Here is a 24,275-nt window from a genome sequence, read left to right on the forward strand (position 1 = left end):
GTCTACTCAGACTGGCAGGATCTCAGGCTGAGGTCTTTCGCATCACCTACTTGCCTAATCCCTTTAACTGGGGATGTCGGGGATTGAACCTGGGACCTTCTGCATGCCAAGCAGATGCTCTACTACTGAGCCACGGCCCCTCCCCTAAAAGGTCAGTGTTCTATGTTGAACATATAAACAGTGTACCTACCTATATAGTTTAAGTTTAAGAAATTTGGCTCTCAAAAGAAATCTCAATCATTGTACTGTTGATATTTGGCTCTGTTGACTAATGAATTTGCCGACCGCTGTTTTAGTACATCTCTTTGCAGACTACAGCCAATTACAAAACAGCATTTTCAAGGAGGAAGCAGGGACTCAGACGTTCCAATTTGTGGTGGTGATTCTGCATTACAAAAACTTACTTCTGATACTCCAGGACTTTTTTAGGGCCAAACAACCACCATGCATGGGATTTTGAGAATTCAGATCAGACAAGTGTGGGTCAAGGGAGCATCGAACCAAAAGTAAAATTCCCATGCATAAAAGACCATAGGCTTTTATCAGGAATTGTCTGTGCTGAGAAATGCAAGGTCTGTTGCTGTAGGCAGGCACACTTCCACTGAGAATCACTGCTGTCTTTGTTACTGGGGGCTTGGGGGTGGTCTTTGGAAGCCCTGTTACTGTGGGCTAACTAAAACAAGGGATAGTAAGTGCTGTGCTTCTGGGTTTCAGGACTGAGCAGGGTTGATTGATATGACTTCTCTCCCTGAAGTTTTGTACAGTTACACACAAGTGTGTGTAACTCCACAGCTCTGCATTAAAGGTACTTTTTGGAATACAAGGATGACTCATACCCTCTTCCAAGGCTGCCCTTTGTTGAGGACTTCAGGGAGCAACCCAAAGAGCCAGTTGGGGAAGGGAAGGAAATTCCAGAGAGGGCAACCTCCTCTGGACCATAGAAACCTAGCCCTTTATTTGGCACTGTGGCTGCATACAACCAAGAGCCACAGAGAGCCAGCCCTGCTGTTGCTAGGGTTGCCAGGTCCCTCTTTGTTGCTGGCGGGAGGTTTTTGGGGTAGAGCTTGAGGGGGTGAGGTTTGGGGAGGGGAGGGGAGGGACATCAGTGCCATAGAGTCCAATGGCCAAAGTCGCCATTTTCTCCAGGTGAATTGATCTCTATGGGCTGGAGATCAGTTGTGACAGCAGGAGATCTCCAGCTAGTAACAGCAGGAGATCTCCAGCTAGTAACAGCAGGAGATCTCCAGCTAGTAACACTAGCTGTTGCCCTAGCAACCAGCCACAATGCTTTCAGCTGATGCAGGGGGAGGTAGGTCAGGCTGTTTTCTGGGAGTGATGGAATCAGAAGCCCTTTCCTGGATTCCAGAGGGAGAGTGGGAGTATGGCTGTAGGGCCTACTTAAGCCCTCTCCGGCCATTACCAAACGCTGGATTTAAAGACCGAAAAAGCTGATGGAGGACCTGAGTGGAAAACCTCCATCCCCATTGCTGAGGCCCAATGGTGGGGCAGTGCTACTTGAGCACATCTTTATTGTGTTCTGGCAGGGAAGTAATACCAGGAATTAGTTTAAATGATGGGTATGGAAACAATTTATGGAAAGAAATATATGAAAACAAATGTTTTCAAAGTCAAGTGTCTTGTGGCAGACTGAAATTCCTAGATCAGCTGGGGTTGTAGCCCATGTCTCCCTGGTCCTAGTATCAGAATAGTTTAGCTTTTTTTTTCTTTCGACAAGGACTTACTATCTAAGGCAGTTGCTTGAGATTCAGAAAATTTTAGAATCCAGCCTCCAAAGTTTTGTTTTCTCATTATGAGAAATGCTGGTGAAATGTTGTTGTAATAACGCAAAATGGTGATTGGTTGAATTGCTAACAGGCATCATAAGTCATATTCCATTGAGTTATAAATGGCTGTTATCGTAGGAAGAGTGCTTACTGATTAATATCGTATGTGTGGTTAAGGCCAGCTGCAATGTTTTGTTTGCTCAGATGTTGCTAAAATCCCCCAGAGCCATTTTTGATGGCAATCTGTTTTGAGAATTGTTCTCTTCTTCGGTGTGTGAAACAGGGTATACACTTTCCCCAGCATAACTCTGATCCACAAATCAGTTATACTGAATTTACCAGCATGGGGGTAAAGTATTTGAGTCCTGCTCCAATAGCACTAACACACTTACACACATTCCACAGTACTTTGTACAATACTACAGTACTTTGTTATACTCTTGGGAGTAACTAAAATGGTGAACCCAATTTTATTTGCAGGTCCCTCGTGTTTATTGAAAAACTTCCACTGTAGCTTAGAGATACTCCATGTAACATAAGGAACTGGAATTTTTGCTTCAGGATTTTTATAATAAACTTTTTTTTTCTTTTAAAGCGTGATCAGGATATTATAGAACTTCATTTTATTCATTTGAGCCTCAGGCAAGTGCTGCTGCTTGGTACAGTATGTTGTCATAAATTGCTCTAGCATTTCTTTTACTGAGAAGCTTCAATTGGATTAAGATGTGGGAACATGCCAATGCAGTATTGATTTTCATACCTTCAAAATAATGTGTTTGACTCTGACTTTTAATGAGATCTAAAATGAGGCAGGGTTATGTAATACTGACGTAAAACTCTCCTGGTTTAGTTACTGGGAAAAGTTAGCAAGATTCTCCCTCCCCTTCCTTCACTTACACATTGTGTTGTATTGTTGCTCATCTTGGAAAAGGCTCTTTTTTCCTTCTCAAATGCATTAGCTGTATCACAGACAAAGAGATCTGTTAAAGGCAAGGAACTAAAAGGAAAATTTTAATTAGTTGATGTGCATGGCTTGGCTACCAGGAACTAGTCCTGTGCCAGAGTTTAAACATGCCATCCCCTTCAGATGATGCTGCATAGCCAAGACATTCTGGGATTTATAAAATATACTCATTTTGTTAGAATGGGATATAATTTAAAAGTTACTGCTTCCGAGAACTGAAGCATGCAATAAATCAGATCCCTATTTTCTGGCATGATTGATTTGGCCAAGCTAATTAAAAGAAATGTTTTGTGAAGCTTTTATGCAGTATTGTAAGTATGATTTTAATGGAAGGTATTTTACAGCTTTTTGTTTTGTTAAAGTTGATTTACCTGTAAAGGGAGAAAACCAAATAAATTGCTTGTATATTACAATATATGTATTGATCTCATAAAATAAGCAAATAGTTTATTCAAGCAACCAGTTATAGTGGAGTTATCAATCTCTGTACTCATATTAACCCCTGCTTTATGTACCTGTTCAGTTAGTGAAATGGTGGTGGGGGGGAGGACCTTGGTAGGGAGAGAGAGGAGTGAAGACTTATCTTTATTCTGTCTTGGGATATTAGGGTTACCAGGTTGGGAAATACCTGGATATTGGGGGGGTGTTGAAGCCTGGGAAGGATGGGGTCTGGAAAAGGGGAGGGACCTCAGCAGGATATAATGCTATAGAGTCCACCCTCCAAAGCAGCCATTTTCTCTAAGGGAACTCATCTTGGTTGTCTGGAGATCAATTGTAATGGGGCAGGTCCAGGTGTCACCAGGAAGTTGGCAACCCTAGTGATAACCTAACAATGATTTTATTTATTTATATCTTATCTTTCAGTTAGATGATACATTAAGTAAATAACAGTCTCAAACTATTTTAATCTGATTCCAAAGGCTATCAGCGTAGGCACTGGTCATCTTGGTGTAGTGATTAAAGCAGGGGTGGGGAACCTTTTTCCTGCCAAGGGCCATTTGCTCATTTATAACATCATTCGGGGGCCATAACCAGGTGTAGATCTCCTGGCGCGTGGGGGGAGAGGCTAGGGTTGCCAGGTCTCCAGCCACCACCTGGAGGTTGGCAACCACAGGGGAGGCCACGCAGAGAAGGCCTGGAGGGCATCCCCGCTCCCCCTCCCTCCCAGGCAGGAGGGCAGCCAGCAGTGGGCCCCGAGCAAACGAGGCGCCGTGGGGCACAGCCCGCAGCTGATCCTCAGGGAAGGAAGGGAGGAAGGAAAACAGAAATGGAGGGGGAGAAAAGGACGGAAGGAGACAAAGAAAGACGAGGGGGAGAAAGGAGAAAGAGTGACAGAAAAAGAGGGAGAGAGAAAAGCCTTCCCCCACACACACGCCGGCCCCACGCAACCAAGCCCCAGGCTCCCCGCCTCCCCCAACACACACGGCAGTGCGACCGGCCCCAGCCTCCACTCCCTTTCACCACGAGTCCACAAAGGGCCCTCCAAGCCCGATCGGCTCCCGTACGCATGTTCCGCCGTCGGGAGCCATTGGCCTCTCCCCCCCCCCTCGCTGCTTGACAGGTGGCGAGAGGGGCTTACAGTGTGCCGCGGCGTTCCTACATGTCAAGACTGTAGGGGGCAGCCTTGGGGGAAGCGTCCTTCCCCCTCCCCTTCCCCCCCCCCGCGGCCCCAGGAACACCCTTGGGGAGGGCTGCGCTGTGCTGCGCCTCCGCGGCTGGGCCCTGGAGCTCCCGAGGGCCACTGAAAATGTCCTCGGGGGCCGCATACAGCCACCGGGCCAGACGTTCCCCATCCCTGGATTAAAGTATTGTACTAGGATCTGTGAGAACCGAGATCCCCACTGTGCTATGAAGCTCACCTTGGAGGATTGTTGTGAGGGTGAAATAGAAGAGGGGAGACCAACCTGTGGCCTCATGAGCTCCTCCGAGGAGGGTAGAATAAAAAATGTACTAAATGTACTAAATAAATAAATAAATAGTATATTAGGCTTCATGAAGGGAAGGAGGCATGGTATAGCCCAATCTCATCAGATTTCAGAAGCTAAGCAGGGTCAGTACTTCAGAAGGAGACCTCCAAGGAAAAATTTGCAGACGAAGGCAGTGACAAACCACCTCTGCTTCTTGCTTGCCTTGAAACCCCTTTGCTGGGGTCTCCAGAAGTCGGTTGCGACTTGATGGAAACAAACACACACACACGGCTTCACAGAAAAATACATTTCTGGTAGCTTTCTCACCTGATATCTGAAGTGGGGGTGACCAGAGTTTGGTGTTCAGTTGTTGTATCTTGTAACCAAATGGGTTGTTGTATCTTGTAATCAAAGGTGAATGAAATCAGACTTTTCTATCATTACACAGTGGACGGGTGGTTTTGGACCCTGTACTGATTCTGATTGGATGTTGTAGTCATTTGTGTTCTGAAGAGTGCTATGACACACCTACTGGTATGCCTTGCATTGCATGAACACATTTTGAAATAGAACACTTTTGGTTATATATGTATTTTACAGAAATGAAATTTACTGTATTCAAAATGGTTTAAATTAATTGGAGTTATTGTGACACTTATTTTAGCAATCCTGGAGTGTGTGTATTGTGTGCTGAAAAAGAATATATAATACAAAATCTGCAATTTTTATATATCAAGAAAATTAGCAGGATTTACGGTATCTTATTCTGCATTATTCTCATTTTGTAAATCATGGGGAAAAGCAAGGAGCAATGCTGGACACTGAAGTCACTATCTGCCTTCCCCAAAATATAGCTACACCTCTGCTTTCAGAGATTTCAACAGCCAGTACCCTTAATGTATGTATTCATCACAATCACAAATAATGAGAGGAAGCTGAATTCTGTTTTCAGTACCACGTTCTGTGTCTTTTTCTGCAATTCCATAGAAGCAGCTTATAGAGACCTGCATAAAATCATTTGAGAACATAAGGAAAGCTACTTTTTGCTGTTATGTGGATAATTTGCAAATTGATTTCTATGCTTTTAGACTATTGTTATTGCCTACACATTTTTCTTTTCTTTTTTAATTAATGGAAGTTTATTCTAGCAGCAATAAAATGCGCCAATAACATATGAACACCTTGCTTATCACCAGCAGGAAACATTATCTGAGCTGACATGTGACTCGTATCAAACTGATGACCCTGGAGACAACTTGTAAACAAACATAACATGTAGATTAGCCTTTATACTCCCCCAAACCCCAGCCCCCTGCCTCCTCCTCTTCCTGCTCCTACAAAAACTCCTTAAATAATTGTAGTGCTAATTACTAATTAAGGTACCCCTGCAGTGGACATGCCCTGACCTGGATAGCCCAATCTCATCAGATCTCAGAAGCTAATCAGGGTAGGTCCTGGTTAGTACTTGGATAGGAGACCACCAGGGAAGTCCAGGGTTGCTATGCAGAGGAAGGCAATGGCAAACCACCTCTAACCTTGAAAATCCTATGGGGTTGTCATAAGTCAGAAGTGACTTGGGGAAAAAAAGTGGATGCCCACTGTGAAGACATGTTTCATAATAATTGGATGAGTGATTCATCAAATACAATTACATCCACACATGCTCTATTTTTTTGAACATTTTGACCTTTTTTAAAGGATTGGACAGACGGGGCAGGGTGAAGTTTTCTTCAAAAGAAGCCTTCTTTTGTGAAAGGGAACAATGGTCAGCAAGGAGAGATGGCAAATACAGAGTATGCAGAGGAAAGATTTAAAAAATCAGTCAGTCACTGTAAGATTATGTTTAAAAGTAGTTGTTAACAGGAGTTTTTGTTTATTTGTTTGTTTGTTTGTTTTTGCAGTGCTGGTGTCTGGCACCAGTCTCCCCCATAGAGATCAGTGGAGGGAAGTGCGCCTGTTCTGAAAGGTGCCTGATTTGGGGAACTATAAAATCAAACCCTTTTGTCCATTCTGTTTAAAACATAAGGGGTATTTTGAGTGGAAGAAGGACTATATTCTGTGCAAAAGCGATGCCATTATCTTGAAAACAGCTGCTCCAGACCATTAAATAGGTTTTCCCATGCAAAATAACAGTCCTGACATTCCAGAACCTGAAAAACTTGTCCTATCTAAATACCAGCAATCACTGCAAAGCCCCTTCCCCCCAATCCTAGATCCAAAATTATAGTGAATTTTTTTTCTTGGTGCACATGCCTACCACCCATAGTAATGTAGCTATCATATCCCCCTCCCCTAGGGTTGCCAACCGCCAGGTAATAGCAGAAGATCTCCTGCTAATACAACTGATCTCCAGCTGATAGAGATCAGTTCACCTGGGGGAAATGGCCGCTTTGGCAATTGGACTCTATGGCATTGAAGTCCCTCCCCTCCTCAAATCCCGCCCTCCTCAGGCTCCGCCCCAAAAACCTCCCGCCGGTTGCAAAGAGGGACCTGGCAATCCTCCCCTCCCCCCTCCTGATTATTTTAGTCAATGTGGATAGTTAAACTGGATCCAATATGCCCAAAGCCAAGAGTCCAGTACATGGTAGGCTTTTCTTTTCACTCCCTCAGATTTAGTACTTTTGTATTATCACTTAGTACTCCTTTCACGTAATCTCTCAGTGAAGTAAAACAAGCAAGTAGTATACATTGGAACATCGCCAGCATTGATAGCATTTTGAGACACTCATCTTCATTATCCTTCAATATCTTTAATGAACTAAGGTTCGTCCAGATTAATTGCTTTCTCTCCAATTTATAAACATGAGAATAGGCTGGTTTAGCGTCTGCTGCATTAGTTATAGTAAAATATTGAAAAGGGCACTGGCTGTGAGGTTTGTACCAATTTTGTGGTACACAATGAAAGCCCCACAGGGAAATTCCATTTCAGTTTTAACCACTTGAATCTGAGCCTCCAATTAGCAGAAGTAAAATTACTCATAATGATTCTTAATTTATTAAACACTACATGTTGTAGCCATGTTATTCACAAAACCAGGGAGAAAGCATGGAGAATAATGCTCATATCTTTTACTCTTCCCTTTGGGAATCTTTTGTTGTATTTTGGCATGAACATTACATGTTAGGATAGGTTTACAATGGTATCTCATTTAGAGGTTTGGATACATTGAACTCCACTGCATACACAGAAGACACTTCCACTCATGGACAAGGGAGTTGCCAATTGCCCTCCTTTTAGTAACCCCAAGTGTCCCCAACACCACCTCCAGACAGTTTGGGATTCTCCCAGAACAGCCTTTCTAAAGTGAAGTTTTTTAAAAAAGAAATAGGAGACGGGGATCAATTCCTAGTTTAGACAGCTTAGACCAAAGTTTATCTCTGTTAATAGAGTCGAAGGCCGACTTTAGATCAATGAAGGCGACGAAAAGTTTCTTACTACCCCGATTCATGTACTTTTCTGCAAGAGTGGCAAGAATCAGGCAATGATCTAAAGTTGACTTATTTTTGGAAAAGCCAATTTGTTCAGGGCCGACAATGGAGTTGTCCTTAACCCACCTAAGGAGACGTTGTTCTAAGTGCTTCACATACTGTTTGCCTAAGACTGATAAGAGGCTGACCTTTCTAAAGTGTGGGGAATCAGGGCAGGCATTCTTGAGGCTCCCCTGGTCCACCATTATAAAGAGAAAGGACATAATGATTCTGATATTCTTTTCTTTGTAATTTGACAACTTCATCCACATCGTTTTGACCATAAGGATGCACAGAAAATATTGCATCAATATGAATCTAAGCTCATCTTTTTGTTCCAGACTTTGGCTCCCCGAGGTCTCAATACGGAGATTGGTTTTTCCTGCTTTTTGGGTTAACCCATCACATCTACAGGAGCTATATGGAGTAACCACCTTTTGGTGTCTAGGTGGCATTTCCCTTTTAAGACATTTCCCCTTTAAGACATTGCATAGTTGGTTTGAGCAGCTGGGTTGCGTTTAGGAAGGAGTGGTTTTTAGCTATATGTATTTAAACTTCTGTTTAATCCTTCTGAACATAAGCCTTGGAAAATTCACTTAGCTCTTTTTGAGCTCTCTTCAAACTTTTAAATACTCGTTGGAGTATATTGGGCAGCTAGAGATACTCTTTGAGGAATGTTTTTTATATACAAGAATTTTAATATTACTTAATAAAATGTATATATATTTTAAAAATGTTAAAAATTATAAGAATATTATGCAGGACTGTATATGCTTTTTATTCTTCAGGCTGATGAAGCCTTAGGTGAAACGCATTGAATACCATGGATCTGCGTTCCTTCCTTCGATCCAATTCTGAAAACTTTTGATGGTCCCCACCGAACTATTAGCATTACCCTTTTAAGGGAATCTCAAGACACATATGAAACCACGTATACTTTTTTGAGTTTATGAACTTCTTTTCTCATAAGCTATTTGGCTTTGTATGTTTTTCTGGTGGTGACTAACCATGACTATTGTTGCATATATTGTATATAGTATGCGCTTTTTGTTCAGTTCTGTTGTCTTTTTGCACAGTCTTGGTGTGTAGTGTGTTCTTACTTGAATATATGTTGACGTTGTTTGAATTGTATTGAGCCTTTCGTTGTATGTTATTTTGAATTTTTTCTAAAGTGTGGGGCTGCTGTGGGAAAACAGTGAGTCTCCGTGCTGATTGTCTTGTTGTTCTACAAGGTTTCCATATTAGGTAAAGTAAGGTAAAGGTCCCCTGTGCAAGCACCGGGTCATTCCTGACCCATGGGGTGACGTCACATCCTGACGTTTCCAAGGCAGACTTTGTTTACGGGGTGGTTTGCCAGTGCCTTCCCAGTCATCTTCCCTTTACCCCCAGCAAGCTGGGTACTCACTTGACCGACCTCGGAAGGATGGAAGGCCGAGTCGACCTTGAGCCGGCTACCTGAAACCAACTTCCGTCGGGATCGAACTCAGGTCGTGAGCAGAGCTTTTGACTGCAGTACTGCAGCTTAACACTCTGTGCCACGAGGCTCCTGTGTTTCCATATTACTAACAACATTATGCGTAATGGCCTGTTTGTTTTTGTCCCGATTAACTGGAACTTCATTTATCTTCCCCTAATTTCTGACTCTGCTGTGATGATCATTCATGCTGCCTGCTACAGTGACTGTGCCAAAAGTCTTTTCCTTCCTGTATTGTTCTATGACAGCAGTGTCACTTAAGGGGATGTGTGATGGACAGGTTAGGTTCTGCCTCTCCCTAAGAGCAGCCCATGGGAGCCAACAGCGTGTTAGTCGGGGAGACGGTTGAAAAGGGCAGTTAAGAGAGTGGGAGTGGAGTGAGTTGTCTGGCTGAGTGAAGCTGCGGCAAAGAGCAGTTCATAGCTTAACCGGAAGGACAAGTCAATTTGTAACCAAAGATTCCCAATGCTGGAATAGAGAAACAGTTTGAAAGCTCAATGGAAAAGAAACTTTGTAACATCAACCTTACTTTCTTCAGTGTTATGTTCAGACCACAATAAAAGTTAACTTCTTGTTTGTTGAACTGTGTGAGTTGGTTGTCCCAGGGAAGGAACTCCCTCCCCCACCACACAAACACAAATCTTGGTTTCTCTCTGTATATATTGAGGTATGAATAAATGGTGGCAGTGTGTGAATGGAACTGTGTTAGAGTCCCCAAGCCCAATAACTCTGTGAAGTGTCTGAGTGAGGGAGAAATTATTAGAAGGGGCTGGGCTACCCTATCTGCAGATGTCCCTGTGAGGGAGAGAGGGGACCCAAGAGGTGATGGCTCTCTATGCATTTTTTAAAAAGCAAGAAGGTTAGCATCGTGTGATTGCCTGACCTACTTGTAACCCTGTACCAGTGTGTGAGAGAAAAAGATGGAGGGAGGGAGCGGTATACCATTTCCCTCTAGGTGGCATAAAGAGAATAACACAAGCTTCATGATGCCAGAGAGGAAGTGGGACAGAGAGGTCCCAGCCATCTACGGGAACCCAATTGTTGTCACTCGGAAGAAGGAGAGGATGGTTTCCTCTCTTACATCGAGAAAGTGATAGAGGCAATTTGCCAGGGGTCAGCATAAGGTTGCCAACTCCAAGTTAGTAAGTTCCTGGAAATTTGGGGGGATGGGTCTGGGGGAGAGCGGGGTTTGGGATGGGAAGGGACTTCACCAGTGTATAATAGCAAAGAATCCACCATCCGAGGCAGTCATTTTCTCCAGGGGTACTGAACTCTGCAGCCTGGAGATCAGTTGAAATTTTCAAGATCTCCAGGCCCTACCTTGTGACTGGCAACCTTGGTTAGTGCTAGACCCTAGTAGTTGCCCAGGAATATTGATCCTGATGCCTTTAGCCATTATGACCCCTGTTGTTTTAGTGATATTTCAATTTTCCATCACAACACACGTATTTATGTAGAAAGTCCCTTAGAGCATACATGGCAAATAAAGGCATGCATGGGGGGTTTCTAGAGGGTGAGAGATCTGAAAGTCTTTAATGCCTCCCCCCATAGAACTATGCCTTTTACAAATGCTAATACAAACCATCCAGTTGTCCACGGTGAGGGGGTTGGAATAGTACGCTAAATAGATTGTATCCAAGATCACTTTACTCAATCATTTTAAAACATGACATTTCTTATTTTCTGGAGAGGAAGTTCTGCTTCTCTCTGTTTCCATTTAAATGACAAACTGTAGAACAGTATCAAGTTATATGTGGAAATCTGGGGGAACGTTCTCTGTGCACACTCCTACTCCAAAACAGATGTTAATTACCAGTATATGAAAGGGCAAGTAACAAAATAAATTCGGTGTGTTCACTGCAAGAAACACTTTTATCAGGCTGGAGATCAGAATCAGTGTACATCCTGAGAATGATCAATATGCTCTTGTACCACCCACAAAGAAAAGAAAACCCTAACTGAAAAATACTTTCCTGCATATATTCGATTTTTAAGACACCAACAACACTAAATATTGTCGAAGGCTTTCACGGTCAGAGTTCATTGGTTCTTGTAGGTTATCTGGGCTATGTAACCGTGGTCTTGGTATTTTCTTTCCTGACGTTTCGCCAGCAGCTGTGGCTGGCATCTTCAGAGGAGTAACACTGAAAGACAGTGTCTCTCAGTGTCAGTTGTGTAGGAAGAGTAATATATAGTAGAAGGGGGTTGGGTTTGAGCTGAGTCATTGTCCTGCAAAGTATTAAAGGTAATGTGCAAATCATTGTCCTGTAAGTATCAAGATAATGTGCTAATGAGGGTGTGGTATGTTAATGTGGAACCGTTGTATCCTGAAGTGATCTGTTAACATATGGAATTCAAGATTAATCTGCATGGCTATTGTGGACTGTAGTCTTTGTTAGTCTGGAGGTTTTCAGGACAGGAATCCAAGCCTTCTTTTCTGGTTTTTATAGGTTATCCGTGCTGTGTAACCGTGATCTTGGTATTTTCTTTTTCCTGATGTTTCGCCAGCAGCTGTGGCAGGCATCTTCAGAGGAGCAACACTGAAGGACAGAGTAACACTGAAGGACAGTGTCAGGAAAGAAAATACCAAGACCTTGGTTACACAGCCCGGATAACCTTCAAGAACCAATGAACTCTGACCTTGAAAGCCTTCGACAATATCTCTTCTTCTCTGTTAAAGTTGTGCTGATGTTTATGAATGTCAATGGCTTCTCTGTGCAAACTGACAAAATCGTTGGTAGAATTGTCCAGTATTTCAGTGTCTTGGAATAAGACCCTTTGTCCTGTTTGGGTCAATCCATGTTCATCCACTGCTGATTTCTCAGGTTGGCCAAGTCTGCAGTATCTTTCATGTTCTTTTATCCTTGTTTGTATGCTGCGTTTTGTGGTCCCGATGTAAACTTCTCCACAGCTGCAAGGTATACGATATACTCCTGCAGAGGTGAGGGGTCTCTTTTGTCTTTTGCTGATCGTAGCATCTGTTGTATTTACTTGGTGGGGTTAAACACTGTTTGTAGGTTATGTTTTTTTCAAAAGTTTTTCCATCCTATCAGTGACTCTTTTAATAAATGGCAAGAATACCTTTCCTATGGTAGACTGTTTTTCCTGAGTTTTCTGGTTTTTGTTTGGTTTAATGGCCCTTTTGATTTCATTTCTGACAATGATTTGCACATTACCTTTAATACTTTGCAGGACAATGATTCAGCTCAAACCCAACCCCCTTCTACTATATATTACTCTTCCTACAACAACACTGTTTTAGGTGCCTTTGTCCTGGGCATATGGAAACTAAAAAGCTCAGGTTGCAGTGCTTAAATAGTTCAACATTATTTTGTTTGCAAGTGCAGGAATAAAGAGAATAAGGCTGCTATTCACATTTTCTTCAGAATAAACCCCTTAGATTACCTCCTACAGATCATGCATGTAAGGCATAAGTGGAAACATATCTCTGCCTGCCTTCCCTTCCCTACAGCAGCCTGCTAAGGCTCCTAAAATGGCATTGGAAGATCCTTGTGGACAATAAGGGGCACATGGGAGCTGCAGCGAGAAAGACTTGCACCAACAGAATCTCTGCTGGTAAAAGACAGAGTGGGGGTTATTTCACTTGATTCCCTTCCCTGCTGCTCCCATCTGTGCCATTTAGCTTTTCATCCATGAGAATCCCCTGATCTCCAGAAATGCTTTTTAAAAGCTATGAGTCTGCCATGGAAAGAGGATGATGGGAAAGATCCAGCCTATAGTACTTAATGGGACCTGACCTGGATAACCCAGGCTAATCTGATCTCGACAGATCTCAGAAGCTAAGTAGGATTGACCCTGGCAAGTTTTTGGATAGGAGACCTCCAAGGAATACCAGGTCATGACACAGAGCCAGGCAATGGCAATCCACCTCTTTTAGTCTCTTGCCTTGAAAACATAAGTCAGATGTGACTTGACAGCAAAACAACAACAACAACAACAAAAACCTTGAAAATAAACATGGAGAAGATTGATCTGCATTGCATTCCTATGCACATTTTTAAGATGAAAACTGTATTGAAATGTATGGGATTTATCCCCAAGTAAAGGTGCATAAGATCATGCTGTAGAGTAAACAAACTGATAACCTTGGTCTCTAATAACACAGCAACTAAATTGTATCCAAAGCACTAAGTGGCTCTAGACTGATTTGAATTAAATACTATAGGAAAGTATCTTTTCAATTATGGCTCTGTTCTAAAAAAAATTGAAGTCTGACAAATAGTTCTGTTGACACTCTAGTTCATGGTTGACACTTCAGATTCCCATTTGGAGTAGGAATATTTTGCACTAAACAGATTCATTCAGGCCTGGGAGCAGCCGTAATAATGTCTGTCAGCAGGATGGTTATGGATTTTTCTTGTTAATGCATGCAGCTCTTAACACTGACACTGTCTTTGCAGGAAGCTGCTTTCCCATTCAAAATATAGAAATAAAGGAATTCTAGGGCAAGATGGTACTAGCTAAAAATATGGAATAAAAATAACTAAATGACTGCAAATAATCTATAATAGATCTACTCCCTTTATTCTACCTAAGTTGCTTGTAAAATTCAGAAAGCATTGATTTTGCTGGTATTTTATGTTCACTAGACCATTGTCTTTATTTGTTGTATTGCAGAAACTCTACTTACTGTATGAAAGTATCCATTTCGCTGACAGTGGGTGAAAATGACACAGGCCTCTGCTACAATTCAAAGATGAAATACTATGAAAAAGCTGAACTTAGCAAAACCAAGGAAATTTCATGCCCTGACATACAGGATTTTTTAATACCATATAGAGAGCCTGAAATCCTGTGGTATAAGGTAAGAAATATGAAAGGCTTTGATTGCCTCCAACAAAATATTGTGTCATGCTCTGCTGCATTTTCAGTCATCTGAACATTTTACTTGAACATTATATACAGCTTGGTGAGATTTAGGAAACTGTAATAAGAAAAGGCAAACAAGGACATATGACAGAGGAAGGCAATGGGATATTTATGGGGAAAATGTTTTAATCCACATGCCTGAGACCTATGTTAGGTAATGATTAAAAAATGAAACAGACTCCCCCCTTCATATATCTCCTGTCTTATAATGCGTTGCTGTTTATATTTTATTGAAAATGAATAGTACATAGTCATTAATCTTCACATATCTAATAGTACATAAAGTGATAGCTGTAATACATTTGTCTGGCTCTCTTACATTGAGTAAAGTGCAAAATTGTTTAATCTAGCAGTGTTCTGAGCTGTCTGAAAGCCAATGAAAATTATCCTTTATCTGACAAACAAGATAATACAGGGCCCACCTGCTGTCTATATAGTGTGCAGAACATTGCAATTGGGACATATGAATAGTTAATTTTTGCAGTTCAGATTCCTCCAACCTTACCTCATGGAGGAACCAGACTTACCTGGAAGATGAACCTGTTTTGAAACAAGTGTGATTTTGTGATTTCATTCAAGTACCATCCAGGCCCGACCCTGCTTAGCTTCTGAGATCAGACGAGATCGGGCGTGTTCAGGGTGGTATGGCCAAACTCCCTTTCATCAATGATTATACCCATGCAAAACAAACTGGAAACAATAGAACATGTTCTGCTGCAATGTCCCTTTTACAGTGACATAAGATTGCAGTACATTCTCCCCATATTGTCATCCTTTCCTGGGAGACTGGAAGAAGCTAAAGTTTCCCTTCTTTTAGCAGACTCCTCTTGGGAGATAACCACTCAAGTAGCCAAGTTTTGTCTAGTGCAGGGGTCGCAAAAGCGCGGCTCCCGAGCCGCAAGTGGCTCTTTGGGCCCCTGAGTGTGGCTCTTCCCATGTGCGGAAGCAGCGCCCTAGACCGGCCGAAGCAGCGGGAGGGTCTCCGAGAGAGGAAGGAGTGGCCCTTCCTCCTTCTCGCCCCAGCACTGTCCCCGCCTCCCACCATTGCGGCGGCGGCCGGAGAACGACAAGAGCCCCTCAGCTGCCACCCCCCCCATCTTTTCTTGCCGCCTGGCTGCGCGCCTTGGTTTGGCAGAGAGGGGGCTCCTCCCTCCCTCCTCCCTTCTCTCCACCGTGAGGAGTGAGGCGTAGCTGTCCGGTCCTTGTTTCTGCCACCGCCGCCTTCCCTCCTCTGTCTCTATGGGCGACCGGAGCTGGGTGACCTCTCACTCCCCCACCTCCTCCTCCTCCTGTTGGCTCCACCTGGCCCCGGGCGGGGAAGGCAACAATGCTTCCTGGGCCAGGACCGAGCTCGCTTCGCCCTCCCCGCGCCTCAGACTGAGAGTTTGGAGCCGGTCCGGCGCATCGCCTTCCCGCTCCCTGCGCAGGCCACGTCTTGCTCGGCCGGGATCTTGTGAGGGAACTTCCAGGGCGGGGGGGGGGGATTTCACGCCTTAATCACCGGCCCACTTGGAAGGGGTAAACTCTCCTCCTCGTCGCCTTCCTCCTCCTCGTTCCCCTCAGGCGGCTCCCAAAAGTCCAGCTCCAGGCTGCCTTTCTTCCCCAGTTCCTTCCTTCTCTTTCCTTTCCCAGTTCCTTCCTTCCTTTCTCCATTCCTCCCCCCTCTCTTCCTCTACTAGTGTTTGCTGTTCTTTCCCTTTTCGGTTCTGCATATTCATGCAAACAATCTTTTTCAAGCATGAACCTTATCAAGAGTAAACTGAGAAGTCGTCTTATTGATGAGAACCTGGAATCATGCCTAAAATTAAAAACAACAACATACAAACCTGATTTACCCAAACTTTCCAAGGAGATGCAAGGCCATTGTTCACATTAAGTGTTTGTCAGTCATTGTCATGATTTAATTTTATGGATACCTTACTTACAATTTAATTTTTATCAATAAATAAGATCATTATTAAGTATGATATCAAGTTTTATTCAGTGTACCTGTAGTTTAATTAAGACTTAAAACTTTAATTAAAGTTTATTAGGTTAATAAACAGTGTACTTACCTGTATAGTTTAAGTTTAAGAAATTTGGCTCTCAAAAGAAATCTCAATGGTTGTACTGTTGATATTTGGCTCTCTTGACTAATGAGTTTGCCGACCACTGGTCTAGTGGGATTTGTAAATGGCTGATTGAAAACCTTTCCCCATAGAAGAGCTTTCCTCCTCTTCTCCAAATCATCCCTCCTGGAATCATCAACTTTTATTATTTTATTTTACTATTTTAACCTAACTTTGATTTTTATTCAGAGCTGATATTGTATCAAAATAAACTTGATTGATTGATTTCATCCAAGATGTACTAGTAAGGTTGTTATGCCACAATTGGCAACCCCTGGGAGTATTTAGGGGGCAGGGACGTCGAGTTTTTGCAAATCCTAGAGCGTTCATGACATGACTTCCAGTTTCTGCTGGAAGTGACATTACCATGCCAGCTTGTTGCCATAGAATCATAGATCATAGAGTTGGAAGGGTCCATGTAGGCCATCTAGTCCAACCCCCTACTCAATGCAGGATCAGCCTAGAGCATCCCTGACCAATGTTTGTCTAGCCTATGCTTAAAGACTACAGGTGAGGGGGAGCTCACCATCTTCATAGGTAGCTTTTTTCACTGCCGAACAACTCTTACTGTAATTCCCCCCTAATATCCAGCCAGTACCCTTCCCCCTGCAATTTAAACATATTATTATGAGTTTTATCCTCTGCTGCCAACAGGAACAGCTGCCTGCCCTCCTCTAAGTGAAAGCCCTTCAAATACTTAAAGAGAGAAATCATGTCCCCCCTCAACCTCCTCCAGACTAAACATTCCCAACTCCCTCAGCCTTTCCTCATAGGGCTTGGTCTCCAGGCCCCTGTCCACATTTTTTTTTGAAGTGAGGCCTCCAGAACTGCACACAATACTCCAGGTGTGGCCTGACCGATGCAGTGTACAGCGGAACTATGGCATCTTGCAATTAGGATGTTATGCCTCTGTTGATGCACCCCAAGATCACATTAAGTTTTTTTTTTGTCACTGCATCACACTGGCTGCTCATATGCTGAACTATGCTGAACTTAGGGATGGAGAAATCACAGACTATTTTCTCTTCAAAGTAAGAGTGTGGGTGAGATTTGGTCTCACTGTGGAACAGAGCAGAAAGGTGTTTTAAGAAACAAAAAGGAAGCCTGGATAAACTTACTCTCAACTTGGATGTATATTGGACAGAACCCTGATTGGATGGGTAGAAAGGAGTAAAGTCAAAACCTTTGAGGAGTTAAAAAAATCTAGTGGGACTGGAACAATTTTATAGGCAGGATCCCCACAATTAAGATGGTACCTCAGAGACAAAAGTCTCAAGACAGTGGAGGAAGCAGCTACACTGTTAGATGAAATAGAGGGGGACTTGGGAGGATTTCTTTTCCAACCTCTAGTAAAAAAAATAAAGGTTGGGGCACCTCAGGAAAATCAGAACCAGTGAAAACAAGTGAGAAGGGACTCACCTGACTCATTGAGAAAGGATGGTGTGCTATAATTGCCAGGAAGAGGGTCATATGAAATTCCAGTGCCCAAAATTACAAAATGCCAAACCACACACATCAGCTAAAACAGTCCGTCTCATTAAAAAGACTGAAGCAGATTCAAACCTTCCAGAGGAACCTGTATCTGATGAAGCACTAGCTAGGGTATTACAAGTTTGGAAAGTGCAAGAAGATCTGAACAGGGATTATATGGAAACTGTAGAGGTTAATGATGAAGAGGTGGTGGGCTGGAGAGACACAGGGGCAGATGTTACACTCATAAAGCCACAATTAGTACATAAGAAGTAGTACCTACCAGGCAAGACATATACAATTAAGGGGATCAGTGGCTTATCATTTGAAGTACAGTTATCCAAAATCCCAATACAATATAAGGAATATCAAGGGAAATGGTTGGTTGGAGTTTGGGATGGTTTAGACATTCCTATGATCTTAGGGAATGATTTAGCCTCTTGAGTAAAAACTGTAAATGTGATCTCTAGAAGTATGACACAAAGTCAAGCTTTGTTGTGCCGGACTAGGCCTGAAGCTCCAGAGGTTCTATGGATACTAATTGTACTAGCCACCTAGAGGAGCCTAGTATGATCGACACAGGCAGCTTGTTTCAAGGAATCCATGCTACAGAATTCCTGAATGAGCAGAGGTGATGTGAAATTTTGCTAGAGTTATGGTAGAGGGCTGAAACTTCTCAGGAGGTGACAACTGAACAACCTTGTCTATTCAAAGTACTGGAACAGAGACTCTATAGAACTGTGTTGGCGAACCTATGGCACGCGTGCCACTTCCGGCACGCGTAGCCCTCTCTGCCGGCACGCGAGGGTGGGCTCCAAAAGGCCTCCCTGGTCGTCTGTGCCCCTCCCTCTCTCAGCTGAGCTCCCCCCCACTGTGCATGCGTGGGCTCATCAGCTTCCTGCCTCACACTCACACGGCTGGCTTCTTGCTCTTCCCCCCCTCTTGCCCCGCAACAGCTGACAGGCAGCGGGAGGCCAGCAGCAATGAGGCGGGGCCTCCTCCTCCAGGCTCCAGCAGCAGCTCCTCCTCGCCGCCTTCCTCCTCCTCATCCCCCTCAGGCGGCTCCCAACAGTCCAGCTCCAGGCTGCCGCCGCCATCCTCCTCCTCCTCAGGTGCCTCTCCCCCAGCCATTTTCACCCGCCGCCACCTCCTCCTTCTCAGGGCTCTGGCAGAGGGCCAGGCGGCCCCTCAACAGCCGCGCATCCACCAGAGAAAGGCCTGCCATCTCCTGCCGTCCTCCCCCTCTCCCCCGCTCGCGCTCGTCCCTGACTCCTGCAGTAAGCTTGTGGGGTAGCCGGAGCCACCCTCAAGTCCTCTGGCTCGGGCGTGGCTGTGTGGCCTCTGCCTTCTCCCTCCCTGCCCCCTAAGGTCGCCCGCAGGCTGGCGGGGTCGCGAGTGTTGGCGCGCTTACCCTCGCCGCCCCCTCCTCCCCTGCCCCCTCCCAGATGCTGCCGCGCTGGGCCCCAACATCTCAGCCATCCAGCACCATCGCCTCCCCGCCTCCCCAGAGCAGCCGGTAAGGGGGGGAGAACTTCGGGTGTGCGCCCTGGAGCAAGTCCTGGGTTGGGCTTGAGGCCCGACCCAGGACACTTTCTTCCTTCCTTCCATCCTTCCTCCCTTTCATCCTTTCTTCCCCAGTTCCTTCCTTCTCTTTCCCAGTTCCTTCCTTCCCCTCTTTCTTTCTTTCTTTCTTTCTTTCTTTCTTTCTTTCTTTCTTTCTTTCTTTCTTTCTTTCTTCCCCTCTGTCTTTCTTCCCCTCTGTCTTCCTTCCTTCCTGGAGAGATGCATGCCAAATACAAACAACTTTTTATTGAAAGGTAAAAGTTTGCATCATTGAAAGCTCTGTTATTGTGTTTTTCTTTTAACGCAAAATATGTGAATGTATGAGTTGTTTTTTCTAAACTAAAACCTCAGTATTCAGTTAAATTGCCATATTGGCACTTGGCGATAAATAAGTGGGTTTTGGGTTGCAGTTTGGGCACTCGGTCTCTAAAAGGTTCACCATCACTGCTATAGAACCTCCATGAGGCATAAATGTGCTGCTGTCAGGGATAAGTGGAAACAGCTCATGGTCCCTAGGAATTATAGAATATACCTGTCACAGTTGGCTCATTAAATCCTTATGGCAGGGCATCTAGGCATAAACAAGACTCATGATAGACTGCAAGCCAGATTCTACTGGCCAAATATGGGGAAGGACATACGTGACTTTTGCAAAACCTGTCCAGTGTGCCAACTAGTAGGAAAGCCGGCGGGGGGGGGGGGCGAGGGGACCTTTGCAACCTATTCCACTAGTGGCTGAACCATTTTCCAGAATCAGCATGGACATCATTGGACCAATTTCGAGAGCAACTAGGCGAGGAAACAAGTACATTCTAACTATTGTGGGCTATGCCACAAAGTTTCCTTTATAGGACATAGAGGCCAAGTCAGTGGCAGAATCCTTGCTAAGCATCTTTACAAGGCTAGGATTTCCACAGAAGATTATCACAGACTTGAACACAAGCTTCATGTCTCAATTAATCAAAGAGTTGCTGTGAGAGTGTGGAATAAAACATCTTACCACTACTGCATACCACCCGCAAGCGAATGGGTTGAATGAGCGATTCAATGGTACACTGAATCATATGCTAAAGACCTATGCAGTGAAGCATCCAAATGATTGGGACCAAAGGCTACACCTGCTGTTTGCATACAGAGAAGTACCACAAGAGACCTCAGGCTTCAGTCCATTTGAACTCCTGTATGGACACCATGTGAGAGGCCCCCTGGATGTTCTGAAGGAGACGTGGACCAGAAGAGATTCCATCAAGAATAAAGATATTCTCACTTACCTGCAAGAGCTGCAAGAGAGTCTTCAAGAGATGCAAGTTGCTGCTGCAGACAACATGTAATGTGACCAGCAAAAGGCTTGGTGTGATGCAAAGGCAAAGGAAAGACATTTCAAGCCTGGAGACCAAGTTCTAGTGCTGAAATCCAGACGGAAACACAAGCTGTAAGTCTCCTGGGAAGAACCCTACAAGATTGTCAGCCAAGCCTCAAAAGTGAACTGTGTGGTAAATGTGGACCCAGAAATGGGCCAATGTAAATTGTTCCATGTTAACATGCTAAAGCCATATTGGGACAGGGGTAATTTGGTCTCTGTGACCACCGAAGGGACAAGAGATGACATTAACTTAACAGGTTGGGGGAAAATAACGAAGGGCAGTCGTGTCTATAAAGTGAATTTAGAGCCAACCCTAACCAAAGATCAGAAATGGCAAGTCCAAGTGATCTTAACAGACTATCAGTCCTTTTTCTCTGAAGTCCCTGGCAGAACAGATTTAGCTCTGCACAAAATTGATAGGGGGGGGGGGTTCAAAACCAATAGCATTCCCTCCTTACTGTGTCACTGGCCCAAACACCACTATCATAGAGAAGGAGGTTAAAGCATTGTTAAGCCTTGGGCTGGTTGTGCCTTCTGAAAGCCCTTGGGCTTCCCCTGTGATTTTGTTGCCTAAACCAGACAAAACGGTCCAGTTTTGTGTGGATTACAGGAAATTGAATGAAGTGCCAGCTGTTTGCCTCATGCCAAGGGTGGATGAGTTATAGAAACCATTGGAGCAGCCCAATACATTTCCACCTTGGATTTGAAAGAGAAATTTTTAATTTTGACCATCTCACCAAGTCTTTTGCAATTTTCCCTCACATCATCTTATAATTGTCTTAAAAAAAAGTCTCGTTCAGTCCTGATATTTTTATTCCCAAACATTTTATTGCATCATCTGTCACCATACATCCTGTGATAAGTCCTATCATGACTTCTTCTTGTCTTGAAAGGTGCTTTAAGATTATTTTCATCTTGGATTTATTAATTTTATAACCTGAATATAGTCCAGATTTTTCTATTAGTTCCATTAAACACCCCATTGATTCCTGAGGGTTAAGAATAGTCAGCACCACATCATCAGTATAGCCTTTCATTTTAAATTCTTTTCCTTCTAGTTGCAAACGTTTGATACTGGGGTCTTGTTTTATAGTTGCCAGCACTTCCAGAACAATATTGAACAGCAGAGGTGATAGTGGACAACCTTGTGCCTTGTGCCTTTGTCAATCTGCAGCCCTTGCAATTGTTTCCCTTGCTTTTGTTTTGAGTAGATACTTTGAATTGACTTTAAAAATCTCTCACCACAGTTTAACATTTTAAATGCTTTTAGTAAAAACATCCAGGAAATACTATCAAAAGCTTTCTCTGCATCAAGAAATAGGAATGCAGCTTTCTTGCCCTTATTATTGACATATTCTATTGCATTCAATACAACATTTTATTTTATCTTTTATTAGCCTTTTTGAAATAAACCTTGTTTGGTTTGGGTGTGTCACCTGAATTATAGTCTTCTTAAGTCTTTCTGCCATGATGACCATGAAACGTTTGTAATCCACATTCAAGAGTGAGATCGGTCTGTACGGTTGTGGTAGTAGTGAATCAAGATTCAGATGCTATGTAAGCATCTTCTACCTTGAGCCTCATATTCCTATGCTCTGAGACAGGGGTCCCCAACCTTTTTTGAGTTTGTGGGAACAGTTGGAATTCTGACACAGCATGGTGGGCGCCGCAACAAAATGGCTGTCACAGGAGGTGGAGGCAGTCACAAAATGATTGTCACAGCTTAACTTCACTAACACCGTGTAAATCCTTGTGCTGTGGAGGCAGTTACTGCCAAAGCAACATTAAAAAAAAATCTGACCAGACAATCAAATCCCCAGTACTCAATCAGAAACTTTGCTGAGCAAAAACCCTACCTGGCCCCACCCACTTCCTAAAAACACTTGTCAGGCATCGGGAAAAAAGTGTTAGCAGGTGCCATGGCACCCACAGGCACCATGTTGGGGACCCCTGCTCTAAGCATTCACTTTGTCTTCACATCTCTATTCTCTCTGAAATTATTTGGATTTATGCATCTTTCCCCCCCAAAAAAAGCAAGAATGAAAAGTCCAAGGAAATGTGCCTAACCCCTGATCTTTTTTCTTAATCTTCTAAACTGATTCGTTAGCAATCCATCAGGCATTTTGTATGTTTAGAAAGCTCCAAATATATTCTGAATTCTGATTTAGATTAAATTCAGTTGTCAATAAGTATTTATTATTTAGAATCATAGAATCATAGAGTTGGAAGGGACCACCAGGGTCATCTAGTCCAACCCCCTGCACAATGCAGGAAACTCACAACTACCTCCCCCCACACCCCCAGTGACCCCTACTCCATGCCTAGAAGATGGCCAAGATGCCCTCCCTCCCTCCCTCCCTCCCATGAACTGCCCAAGGTCATTTACTTCATTCATATCCTACCTTTCTCCCTAGTGGGGAGAATAGCCACCCCAAAGCAGCTACACCTTTGTCCCTTCTTCCATTTTATCCACCGCTTTAAAATAGGTTAGGCTGAGGCTAGGCTGACAATGCATGACTTGGCCAAAGTCAGCTTCCATGGCAGAGCGGATCCAAACCCGGGTCTCCCAGATCCTAGTCTGACAATCTAACCACTATACCACAATGGTACTCCCATACCACACGGGTATCAACCTACCTTCTTCTTTCAAGGAGTGTTGTTTTTCTTATTAAACTAGCTTGGCTTTTATAAAAAATTCTTCATTTCCCAAATTTGCCTTACGCAATATTATGATGGAAACACAGTGTCTTATGAAATGTCTCTATAAAGGCAGCTGTTGTCACACAGGGAAGCTATTCTTACAATAGCTTTATTTCTTAGCCTGGGCCCTAAAATGGGGGGGGGGGGCTTATTATACACATATGGCTTATATTTATTTCTTTTTTTATTTTAATACCTAGTGGACTGCACTCACGACTTAACTCTTTGAAAAATCCTTTGGTTTCAGAAGTTACCAGTTCAGCACTTCCCTATTTTCACTGTCCTTCATCTTACTGCCTAACTGACATATGGAACTCAACATGTGAAACATGCCTTTAAAATTAAACTGAATTGTAAAACATAGAAATTTAAGCCCTTATAGAAATATTTAAAAGCAAAAGAAGTTGACTTAATATAAGAAACTAAAATAAAATCCAGAGTTTAAAAAATTTAACGGAATGGCAGAAAAACAGCAAATGACATTTCTCTTTCATTCTGCATGGTTATAAAGAATGTCCAGGCAAATAAGAATATTGATTTCCATTTCTTGAGGATAAACATTTATAATATCCAACCTGAATTTC

General features: G+C 43.4%; 1 protein-coding gene across 3 annotated transcripts in view; it reads left to right on the forward strand.

Annotated features, from left to right (window-relative positions):
• Positions 1 to 24,275, forward strand: part of IL1RAPL1 (interleukin 1 receptor accessory protein like 1) — a 990,401-nt gene that overhangs the window by 567,367 nt on the left and 398,759 nt on the right. For all 3 annotated transcript variants that reach the window (XM_056861980.1, XM_056861979.1, XM_056861981.1), the window contains exon 4: positions 14,236 to 14,422. In XM_056861980.1, the coding sequence (XP_056717958.1) occupies positions 14,236 to 14,422 (187 nt within the window). The remainder of the gene's footprint in view (positions 1 to 14,235; positions 14,423 to 24,275) is intronic.

The sequence above is a fragment of the Euleptes europaea genome, chromosome 16 (genome assembly GCF_029931775.1).
Source record: "Euleptes europaea isolate rEulEur1 chromosome 16, rEulEur1.hap1, whole genome shotgun sequence".
NCBI lineage: Eukaryota > Metazoa > Chordata > Lepidosauria > Squamata > Sphaerodactylidae > Euleptes > Euleptes europaea.